The 12,686-nt window shown below is 40.7% G+C and overlaps 1 protein-coding gene across 1 annotated transcript in view; it reads left to right on the top strand.

Moving 5' to 3' along the window:
- Positions 1–986: 986 nt before the first annotated feature.
- LOC107739400 (C-type mannose receptor 2-like) overlaps positions 987–12,686 on the top strand; it is a gene marked incomplete at its 3' end in the record, with an annotated part of 29,207 nt that continues 17,507 nt past the window's right edge. The window contains exon 1 of the mRNA XM_016551503.1: positions 987–1,270. Coding sequence (XP_016406989.1) covers positions 1,150–1,270 — 121 coding nt within the window. The remainder of the gene's footprint in view (positions 1,271–12,686) is intronic.

The following is a 12,686-nucleotide window of genomic DNA, read 5'->3' as shown; positions in this document are numbered from 1 at the left end:
ATATTTAGTTTGACCTCCTGAGGTTAAGCACTTCCTTTCACTAACCATTTGTTGACAATTTGGCTTTCAGGCCTTAGGTTGTACCCTATTGGTGTAGTAGTCATTTTTATTTGAATGTATATGAAAACTGTTGGTCTGTAATACATTGTTTGTGTTATTAGTCTAACTTCATGTGCAGAAAATAGGCAATATTTGCTTGATCTACGCTGTTTCTTTAGCTTATTAGGCTACTAGTGCTGAATGTGAGCAAATATTCACAAAGAATGAACAATGTCGTGATATTCTCTTTCTATGGAAAGCCGTTGTAACATTTAATCTCAATAGAGGTGACTCGATGACCAACAAACACATTAGGCTACTATGTTTACGAAATTACAGTGTTTACAAAACTGACAAAAATATGTTTTCTATGTGCTTGTGTACAAATAATTGTTTCTTTTCTATGTGGTTTCCTCAAAAAAGTACATCCATCTTCTTGTTTCTGTTTCCTGTCTAATCTCTCTCCTATATGTGCCGGCTCATTAATATTCAACATACGATTACCATACTGGGCAGAAATGCTAATTTAAAAAGTACTAGTATCTATTAAGTTCAGGATATCTCTGGTCTAAAAAGTTACTAGTAACTAAAAAATAAGTACTAGTTCTATTTTTTCTTAACAAGAAGAGTATAATTAAATACTAGTGACTATTGGAATAAGTACTAGTATCTAATGATTAAGTACTAGTACCTGATGAATAAGTACTAGTACTTAATGGAAAAGATACTAGTTTCTAAAAAATAGGTACTAGTACCATGAAAATAGATACTAGTACGGCTTATAGATTAAATGTTACAACGGCTTGCCATACTCTTTCCTCAGAGCAAAGTGTTGAGAACTTTTGGTAAATTCTCAGTCCTGGACACTTGTCCCGGGTATCGGGTAGTCATTCAAACTTCCTTCTCCGCCTTCTTCTGCTGCTTCACTTTCCTGGGACGTGTGCGTGTGTGCGGTGAAAGTGAACGGTCTGCCCCTCTCATTCACTCTGAACTCATCACAGTCCACGCACACAGCGACACTGACACTCTCAAAGCCTGTCTGCTCTTTACCGTTCCTGCTTCTCTTTCAGCGGGAACGAGGACAATCATCCGTTTTACCTTTCCGCGGGCATGCATCAGCACGGTGGAGGGCACCGGGAGGGCTGTTGGAGTCGCGCGTGGATAAATGTTTGCAGATGCACTTTATATTTATTTCTACTATTAAGCCTGGAGCGGAGCACCGTGCACGCAGGTAGGAAACATTTGCGTTTCATTATCACTTTTTTCGTTATGCCTTTTTCTGACTGCTTTAATGTTGTCATGATTATAGACGTGCTGTGTGATTTAAACATAATAGGCCACTAATAATGTGAGGCTTGGTTTTATTTGGGGTGCTGCTGTTGTGTTGGCTCCGGCTGCACTGATGTGAAGGAATGCCACGAAAGTCTAAACTCTGAGTGGAACCAGATGTGAGAACAAGAGGAAGAGGGACCGGGGGAGGGGAGTGCGAGCGCTGGTGCTGGGGCTATTGATTAATTCAAGTGGCTCGGATCATTTGAATCGATTCACTAAGAATTCACTTTAGATTCTGCAGGTTATGTAGTTACGCCAGTAGGGGGCGACATGCGAATGTCCTTTTGTTGTGGATGTTTATGAGTCATTGAATCGGTTACTTGAATGATTCGTTATAAACAGGTTGTTAAAAAGACGAAACTCTGTCAAAAATGGTGTTTAAACACAAGAATATGCACAATTGACAAAAAAGCAAAGCCTAGGCTATATGAAAAATTTCTATCATTTTGTCAGCAGTGTCAGCTGCATATTTTCTTTTATATCAAACTAGTACACTGTTCATTCCTTGGTTCATTTTCTTCACAAATAAGTGTCTTGCTATCCCAATTGCTGCTTCTCCTTCATTGAGTACAGTAAGTCCAACAAATGATATGCTTATTTCGCACTCTTTAACTATATTTGCTCATACTGTATTCAGAGGCTGAATGCAGAAAAGGACTCGCTTCAAAATGGAGAGTCTGCGAACTAGTCGGTGTATGAAAGTAAGGAGACTGATTTGTTCATTTAAAAGATTCATTCGGAAAACTCGTCCACAGACGCTGTACCATCAGCACAGCTTTTATGTTTTATAGCTTAACTTTAGTGGACGAGGGGACATTTTTCGTTATGCTTGTTTACAGAAGCATGTTCTTGGTTTCTCGCTGCTCTGCTAACCTGTGTTCTCGAGCGCTTGATTCTCACCCCGTAAGCAGATGAGCCCTGAATATATCCGGTTACACAATAACGAGCCGCAGCTGAGGGCTGTCTACGTCTCGGTGGTCTTATTTTTTAGTGCTTCTCTCAACTTCACAGTCCAGCAGAGACAGTATAGGTTTTTGCACCTCTGTGTCAGATACGGTCACAACCTTATTAAAAAGAAAGTGTAGAAGAACAGAGCTGTAGGCCTAGTTGAACAAGCTAAAAACAAATTTTTAGCATGAGAAGATGCAAGTTTTTTTCTCTCTCTGCCCTAAAGTGGTTTTGTTGGCCAGTGTCACCTACACAACAGCTTAATCTATTGAATTGTTAATAATTAAATAGTTTTAATGACTAAAAGATTGATATTTTCATAATCGAAATGTTGTATTTTTATATAATATTTAATGCAATGCTCAATTTGGAATCTGGTTACCCAGTCTGCAATTAACTTTTTTCTATAAATTTTGGCATTTAAAACGTTTTAATTGCCATGCACATTTTGGTAACATAGAAATTAAATAAAATTACAATCAAGCACCTCTTTATACTGACCATTCAATGCTTCAGATGTATTTGTTTCTGATAGCAGCTGTAACTTATATATTTTTATATATACATCATTTTTGGGTCATTGACACTTGGTTTAATATTTGGAATGTATTGTTGTTGTAATAGCATTATTTTTTGCATCGTTTTAGCTTTGTCTCTAGCTCTTTTTTTATTGATGATGCTTTTTAAAATTTTGTGTATCATAAACACGCCAGTACAGTAAAAAACTGGTAGCAGACCCTTATATTAGATCTGTTTCTATCTCAGTTGGGGTTGGTTCTCAGGTCACAACTCTGGCTAGGTTAAGGGCTCAGTAACAGGAGCCGAGAAACAAATACCAGCCAGAATTTCCTGTGTGTTGGTCAATCTCTCTGTTTACAGAATAAAAGGATCATCTACACAAAACCCTGACCTCTCTCTGCATGCTTCCTTTTGCTCCCTCACTCCTTTTTTTCCTCCGTCTCCCAGCTGGCTTGTTACCCTTCTCCCCCTAACTCCATCTCTCTCACTCTCTCTCTCTCCCTCTCATATCCCTTACTCATTACCCTCCTCCAAAAAAGGGAAGGGAGAAACAAAAATACATCTGTCGTAATAATAAACGTTTAGCTTTGGTAGCTTAGAATGAGAGTTCAGGAAAACCACATACCACCACATGACTAAGCTCACACACCCTTTCATGGAGTTGAGCCCACCCCCTCCCCCCCACCGAGCGCCTGTTTCTTCTGCCTTTTCCATTTTCTGGTATCCTTTGTATTTTTCATGGGGATTTACACCCCAAATTCCAAAGCTTTCGACTAGTTTCTAATACGTTGGTAATAGTAGATTTGAAAAACGTACAGAGGTACACTCTTACAAATAAGAGTTCCAAAAGGTTTTTTTTGCAGTGATCCCAGAAGAACCTTTTTTTTGTACTTTGTGTGAAGAATCTAAAGAACTTTTTTTTCTTCCACCTAAAGAACCTTTTTGTGCAATGCAGAGGTTCTATTGATGTTGAAGGTTCTTCGTGGAACCATAGATGTCTAATAAAGGACCTTTGTTTTTTAAAGTTTTAAATCACTGTTTTATCAAAATAAGTTTTGTCTGTAAAATAGACAAACTGACTGATAAGTTAACCATGTCTGTCACGAAGTCACTGGCCATGCCAGATCCTGCAGCTCCACCCACTCGTTCACAATCCCCAGAATTCTGATTCACCGCACCTGCCTGCACTCATAAAGTCACCCTTCAAAACCAATCAAAGAGCACTCCGCCATTGTCTGGTCTTGTTGTTGTCTGTACGCAACTTACCTGGCTACCTACCTGCTTTACTTACCTGCTTCGATCTGCCATCCGTCAGTCTTCATCTTCCCGCTGTGCCTTCTCCGCTGTGGACTCACATGACCTTGCAAATACTCACCAGTTTGTCAGCTAAGTCTGCATTGCTCATCTGTTTGACACATTTCTACTCGCCTTGTCAATAAATACCTTATCTGTGGAAGTTTCCATGTTGTCTCCTTCTGTTTTGTTAACAGAAGACCAGAACACGCCATGCAATGACAAACAGAACCTCAACCGAATCCAAACCCGGATCCATTTGCAGAACTTGTTTAAACCAACTGTCAATCACTATTATCTCTCACCTTTCCTTCACTAGCTGCCTCTGCCAGTCCCATGGCCCGTCATGCAGCGGGTTTCTGCTTCAGTGTTCACTATTCTTTGAAATGCAGCCCCAATTGTTTGCTAACAACCGGTTCAAGATTGCCTACATCATCTCACTCCTGTTGGGACGAGCCCTTCAATGGGTGAACGCAATATGGAATGCCAACAGCCCAGTAACTAACACTATCACGGCATTTATTACCCAATTCAAGGAGGTCTTTGGTCAAACAGCGACCACGTTATCAGTGCACGACCAACTCTTCTGGCTTCGCCCAGGCAGTTCTTCTGTGAGTGAATACGTGCTCCAATTTCGCACACTGGCAGCCATCAGTGGCTGGAATGAAACCGCACTAATAACCGCTTTTCGACAGGGGCTCAATAATAACATTTGTCTTCAGATGGCCATCTATGATGATGTCGTGGGGCTGGATAACTTTATCCAGAGGGCCATCTGCATCTCCCAGCGCATGTCAGCATGTGAATTGGACCAATCCGCTGCATTTCCTCCATCCACCATTCACCTGTCGCCCCTCCAGCACCAGAGCCCATACAGGTCGATACTTATCACCTGACCTGTGCAAGGAGGAGGATCGTCAACTGTCTGTGTTTATACTATGGTGCAAGAGGTCATCTGTTATCATCTTGTCCAGTCCATCCACCAAGCCCATCCACGCTTCCAGCTTCTTCTTCGTCAGTAAAAAAAAATGGAGGCTTGTGGCCCTGCATTGATTACCATGTGTTGAACTCTCAGACCATCAAATACCACTTCCTCTGGTCCCTGCCGCCCTTGAGCAGCTGCGTGGTGCCCGCATCTTCTCCAAGCTGGACCTGCGTAGTGCGTGTAACCTCATTCAGATCTGTGAGGTTGGTGAATGGAAGACTGCCTTTATCACGCCAGCCACTATGAATACCAGGTGATGCCGTATGTCCTTTCCAACTCACCCTCCGTGTTTCAGGGAATCATGAATGGTGTTCCTCCATCACTTCGTGATCATGTACATAGATGATATCCACATCTACTCTTGGAACCTGCCCAAACATCGCCACCACTTGAAACCTGTCCTCCAAGGACTGAGGAAACACTGAGTTCCACTGAGACAAGATCCAGTTCTTCGGGTATGTCATTGACCATCATGGCATCCGCATGGACCAGAGGAAAGGTGCAGGCTGTCAGGGACTGGCCTCAACCCACTACCATCAAAGAACTCCAAAGATTCCTAGGATTTGCCAATTTCTATTGTCGCTTCATTGTTAACTTCAGCCAAATCTGTGCATTAATCACCTCCCTCCTGAAAAAAAGGCCCATGTCCTTATTAGTTTTGAGGTCATTACTGATCACCAAAACTTGAAATACCTCCGTGATGCCAAACATCTTAACCCCAGACAAGCCTGCTAGGCCCCGTTCTTCACCCGATTCAATTTCATTGCCACCAGCCTGGATCCAAGAACCAATGGGCTGATGCGCTGTCCTGTATCCACCACTCTGATTAGAGCATCTCACCTCCTGAACCTATCCTCCCTCCAGCCATTATAGTGAGTCCCATTCAATGGTCCATAGATCAAATCTCCGAGGCTACTCGCTCAAAACCTGGTCAGACGGGAGGTCCAGCAGGGAGAATTTATGTACCAACACCTCTGCGGCTGACCCTTCTGGATTCAGTTCACACCTCTCCGGGATCTGGACACCCAGGCAGCCAGCAAACCCTCTCGCTTCTCCAGAACGGCTGTTGGTGGCCCAACATGACCAGGATGTCTCCTGGTATGTTAGGAGCTGCTCAGTCTGTGCCATCTCCAAAACTCCTCGCCGTCTCCCTGAAGGAAAGCTGGTCCTACTACCTGTAACCCCTATAAAATTAGGGATACTAAGTCAGAGGTAGTAGTATATAATTTCCTATAAAGGGCGCTCTACTCCTCCTCCTAGTGGAGTGGAGCGTAGAGTAAGCAAGAATCCCATTTTCCTGTCGATGATTCTTCCAGAAACGTGCATGCCGATGAGCTCCTGAGTTTATATCTTAAAATTCTGCAAAATTAGCTTTAAATCCTGAGTTTCATCATTGAATTTAATTACTAAGTTGTTTACTACTTGGATTCCACTTGGACATCGAATGAAGCACTGTTTGGTTAACTTTGATTAATCTCCGGTGAGTGAGCCACATTTTGCTAGTTCTGTTCTGGCTAGCTACTTAGATGGAATAGAGTAGTGGTGTATGTTTGTTTAAAAAGACAATTTCCTTATAAAACCAATCGGAGTACCCGAGAATTCAATGTTTTAAACCAACTTTGGTACATAGTATCATAGTTATAAGAACAATCAATGTCGTTTACGACAATGTTCACAGTTTTACTTTCATGCACGCCATGTTTTAATGTTAGAGGCGACCTGCTGGTGCAACATAATGGGTCTGAGTGAATCGTTTCAAGCAAAATAGTGATTGTAAAGGGGTTATAATGCAGATGCATTACACGTGTATTTATTTTGAGTTGTACATGGTATTTTGAATAAGTTAAAAGGGAATAATGCAATTACATTTCATGTTAATGTTAAACATTAAAAAGAGATATGTTTTCGAGAAGAACGAATGTGAAACACTGTGTTAGTAATGTTAACATCTTTATTGCTGTTTTTGATTTGTGTAATTCATTTTATTTTGGAAGCAATTGTATTTTTTATAAACGTGCTTATGTAATCTAAGTGCATCTATAGTAACTGGTTGCACCGATTGTACTTTGAAAGATAGAAAAGAAGTTAATGAGGTCTCATGTTAAGAACAGAACATTTATTTCTTCTATGCTTTGTGTAGATTGGTTTTTTGAGTTATCAGAAGAATTGGAGATGGCGAGCCCAGCCCAGTGAGACTGTGTGACGATCATGAAAGTGATGTGGCCAGCCGCGAGAATCATCACAGAGAGAGCCCATTTGGCTTTATTAGTCCATCGAAATACCAGATAAGAGCATCAACCTTGTTTCATCCACGCTGGTAGGAATACTTAGTGCACTCAATGCACCTACATTCGAGGAGTGGAACTTCCCTTTTGTTTGGAATCCATACACTCATTCAAGGAACTGATCGCTTTTTGGAATTTGTGCACACACTGGTTTAAGGAACTATTCTTTGGACTCAGACCCATATATACAAGGACAAAGAACTACATTTAAACTGGGTTCTGTTGATTTTTGTTTATTTGTTATTTCTTTTTTGAAGAGCTCTTCGTTTTATTTAATCATTTATATACCCAGTTAAGGCTGTGTCTGTTACATTGCTGTTTCTGGCAATAAATCAGTTAATTGTTCAACTGACTCACTCTTCTTAAGCAACCCCTGTCCGAGCCTAGATACATGTTAGTGCTTATATTGCTGGTCCAGGACTAAAGGCGCTACATACCAATTCCTCGACGGCCCTGGTCTCACCTTAGAGTGGACTTTGTAACAGATCTATCTCCCTCTGACTCGCACACCTGCATCCTGGTAGTCGTGGATCGGTTCTCTAAGTCTTGCAAACTCATCCTTCTAAAAGGACTACCTACCGCTCTGGAAACCAGAGCATCTATTCCAACATGTGTTCCGAAACTTCAGACTTCCAGAGGACATAGTTTCCGACCGTGGGCCCCAATTCATCTCCAGGTGTGGCAAGCCTTCTTCCAATTATGTTGGAAGTTTGACAGAGTTTCCGTCAGCTTGTCTTCAGTTTATCACCCGCAAACTAACGGTACAAACGGTACGCAAACTGATACTCGCCGTAGCACCGCAACACAGTACCATCCAGGACAGAAGGTCTGGATCTCCCATCAGGTAAATCCATCTTCGACTAATGATGAGTCCCCGCTACACAGGTCCATTCGCCATCTAGAGGCAGATCAACAACATCACCTACCAACTAAATCTCCCAGCCATCAAAGAGCACTCTTCCATTGTCTGGTCTTGTTGTCTGTATGCAGCTTACCTGGCTACCTACCTGCTCTGCTTACTTGCTTCGATCATCCATCTGTCAGTCTTCACCTTCCCGTTGTGCCTCCACCTCTGTGGACTCACATCACCTTGCAAATACTCACCAGTTTGTCAGCTAACGGTGCTTTCACAGCTGGCCCGTTGTTTCGGAACCTGGCGCGTTTCCCCCCTTAGCTCGGTTCATTTGGGCATATGTGAACACGGCAATCGCGCCCGGATCCGTGCCAAAACAATCGGTCCGAGATCGCCTGAACGAGGTGGTCTCGGCTCGATTGAAAACGAACTCTGGAGCGGTTCGGTTGTAGTGAGAAAGCAGGCTATATCACAATGTATAATGGGTAATTACGTAAGTTCCGTGAAAAGCATTAGCTTTGTTGTTTTGCTAATACTTCGGATGACAGCCGTGACAGCTAAGTGGAATCTCGGAAAATAAACCGTGGAACTTTGACCAATGAAACAACAGTTTACTCACGCGTGACTTGTATTAACAAATTTGGTCCATTTAGAAACTTTGCCCGTGAAAGCGAACCACCAAGAATAAAAAGCAACATTGTAATAATTTTAATCCCTGTTTTGGAACAAAGCAATCGATCTACAGGTGTGAAAGCACTCTAAGTCTGCATTACTCATCTGTTTGACCCATTTCAACTTACCTTGTCAATAAATACCTTATCTGTGGAAGGTCCCGTATTGTCTCCTTCTGTTTTGCTAACAATGTCTTGATCAATCAATCATTAATTTTGTTTAAATAGTATGTAAAATAAGTGTCCACTGCATTCTCACAATTTTGTGTATACCTTATTTGACATCAGTCTAATAAGAGTGGGTGAAATTTCAAATTCTTTCTAAATTTCTAATGATTTCAACTGTTTATCATTTTCAAACATGTAAACCAGGCAGGGTAAACCTTACAGTAGTACTCAACACTGATTACTGTCACACTTTCGAAATCCTTCATCACATGAATTAAGATTATATTTCAGTTTTAAAGTAGACATTGGATGCAAAATTCACTTTTACATGGTGTTTGCATATAAATGTATCTTAGCAGTGTGTGGACACAACCACCCTACAATAATAAAAATCCATTCACTCCTTTTTTAATCCCCCAAAATCCTAAACAGTCTCAATTATCAAGCCGTTTTGATTTTCTGAGCAGTATGATGTCATATTGTTCAGGCCCCGCCCACAACTGCTAATGTACTGTCCAATATTAGCATTTGCCCAGTTGTACAAGGTCCATCATTTTCTCCAGCTCCAGCAGCTGTAGCGACAATGTCTTGTAAGCAATGCAGGTGTTTTGTAGTTTTGTGATGTAGAAGAACATAAGAATCTTAATTTTCTCCGGACATCAGAGCCACTGAGGACGCAGTGCATTAGTAGGGCTGTCGCCGTGAGGGAATTTCCCTTGGTAATTTTGAGTGGCTCAATAGCGCCGTATTTAGCCTAGTTGTAATCTGATCTTCTAATCTGACTGGACAAGAGACTTTGTATTGATATTTCCACCTGCGCGCGTTCTAGACGAGCTGTCAGTCAGTGCAGTTGCAGTGTTGCGCCACAGGGTGGTGGAACGTGACTGTCATTCAACTACACGTTCAAAAACGCTGATTCATTCATTCAAAGAGACGTAATGAAACACGCTGTTGAAATCATTTTAACTTTGAGCGCCACTTTAGAAGGCTCAGCTGACCAGCTATGCGTCGATGCTAAGACAGAGATTTCACTTTCCTTGAACATGACAACCTATTTTCACAAATATATATGACTCGACCTGGAGGACAGATGCAAGTAATCGCACGCGCTCAGTCGATCTCTCTCTCAATTCACTGTCTGTTTAGGCTTGTTAAGTGCAAATCTACGGAGCCTCTGCACAAATCAGCATGGTACACATTATAATATCATTACTAACTTGTTTAATATTCAGTCCACATGCATGAAGTGTAAAACGAGAAGGGCATAACCTTACGAAAAAATAAAACACGCAAAAATCACGGTTGCTGCGGTCAAAGAATATCGTTTACATGTAGCGCGCATAGGTAGCGCGTCAATTCTCTCTCTCCCTCTCTCGCTGCGTGTGTGTGTGTGAAACAAAGCGACTGCGAGTCGGGCGCCTTCACACTAGAGTTCACGCAAAAATCGCGGTTGCTGCGGTTCTTGCATTCCTCTGCGGTTTGCTCGTCAATAGTGCGGTATTGCGATATTGCGGTTATCGCGACAGCCCTATGCATTAGTTTTGTTTTTAATGGTAATGCGCCACTGAATACACCGAAATTAGTTTATGTCTGCGCAAATCATTTTACTCCAAACTGCTTTCTGAATGAGGGACAATTCAAGGCAGGTTTTGTTAAAAAGTTAAAACTCAAGGATAGATCAGTACCCATTGTTCGTGATCCAGCTGACCGTTTTTGAAATCAAATCTTTACATAGCTATGACAGTAAACACGTACGTAAAGATTTGATTTCAAAAACGTTATCATAGCTAATAAAATATTGACAATGCCTTGGGAAAAAAACAGTTAATCTTTAAAAAATTAAGCATAGCTATACATAAACCCATATAGGAAATAAAAGAGTTATCGAATAAGCATGTTCTAAACTCCTGAAACAGTGGTGTTTCATATTTTAGAGCAGTCACTGCAATTTATGAAAGAAATCAATTAAATCTGTATGTGGGTGTGCGTGTGAAAAAAAAGCAGATGTAACCCCTTTTGTAATCCTTAACATTTTCATAAGTAACTGTAATTTAATTACACATTTTTTCTCAGTAACTGTAACTGTAACTGATTACAATTACTTTTATTTTGTAATTAAATTACGTAATTCCGTTGCATGTAACTAGTTACTCTCCAACACTGCGTATAACTGTATATATTAGCATTATATCAGCCACCCTGCACATAACATATGCTTTGAATCAGGCCTGTTTTAACAGTGCCTAAGCCCACTTTAAACTTTAAGAAAACAATTAATAGGAAACATTCCACAGACTCTGATGAAGAGACAAACTTCGCCCACACTAGTCATATCAGTGTCATCATCAGCATTATGTAACCAGTGATTGCAAAAACAATTCATTTAGCTGCGCAGCCTCATCCGTGCCATGGTATGTTCTCATCTCTACCCATCTGGAAGAAGGTGGTTCAGGAGCATTCATGCCAAAACCACAGGCTGAAAAAAAGTTCCTTCCTGTAAGCTGTCAGCCTACTCAATAACTGTCCGGCAAGCTTCTAATGGATGGTATTCTGCCTCTCAGTGCTCTAACAGTACTTCAGACAAATCACCCAAAGCTATTAATTTCTCTTCAATCACACAACCACTGCTAATCTGCAGACACTTTACATTACAATTTGTCTCTTGTATTTTTATTTATCACTTCATGCTCTTTAATGCATTATTTACTGACATCCTGCAGCGGTTGTCATGAGTTTTTTTTTTCTGTTTTGTGTTATGCAGTAGTTCTGGAAGTAAGTAGTCATTTAGCAGATGCTTTTATTCAAAGCAACGATTCCCTTGCAGCAACCTTGTTTTAAGTAACCGACCTTAGGGCACTGTGATGATGATTTTTATGAATATGTAGTTGTAAGTGTCCTTTATTTGATCATGATTATTTTATATATGTATATAGTTTCAGACTAAATCTGAAAATGATTCCTGACCGTATCAAATTAAAAACTGACCTCATCATCAGAAGGTGGAATATTCTGATCAGAGTTTGTGATCATAAATTCTTATTATACTGAAACAGTCATTCATCTTTTTGTTTTTATTAAAACGCCTGTAATTAGTCATTTAAGTAAAGGCTTGATTTATAATGAAGGCATTAAGATGATGCTCATGAAATGCTTGTGCCTGCTTTGCCCTTTATCTGTCAGAAATGGAGAGAAAGTATTTGATGTTTGTGTGAAGGCGCATGTCTTTCCTCCTGAAATATGTCTCCCCAGGGTCTTACCTCCACCAATTATATGACAGTCTCAGTCAGATCACATGATGCCCTCAAATTCTTCTGCTGTTCTGCAGGAAGATGGAAAGACTTGTTTTAATCCCGGTTTGTCAGGGATTGCACATCATTAATAAGTGGAATCAGGACCTCATGGAAGTAATTTTCCTAGTTACATTTGCTCACATTTTCAACTTTTATTTTACATCTCACATGTTAAAAACTTGATCTAGGATTTTCCATGTTCTGTTGCCAGATCCTGGTAAAAGTGTCCAAAATGCTTTTCGGAGCCACATCATATTTACCTTTAAATAACACTGATTTACTATATTTTACATTGTTACAGAA

This window comes from Sinocyclocheilus rhinocerous, unplaced genomic scaffold (genome assembly GCF_001515625.1).
Source record: "Sinocyclocheilus rhinocerous isolate Xijiao unplaced genomic scaffold, SAMN03320098_v1.1 scaffold2300, whole genome shotgun sequence".
NCBI classification, from domain to species: Eukaryota; Metazoa; Chordata; class Actinopteri; order Cypriniformes; family Cyprinidae; genus Sinocyclocheilus; species Sinocyclocheilus rhinocerous.
Note: the sequence above shows the minus strand (reverse complement) of the source record. Positions and strands in the feature narration are given on the sequence as shown.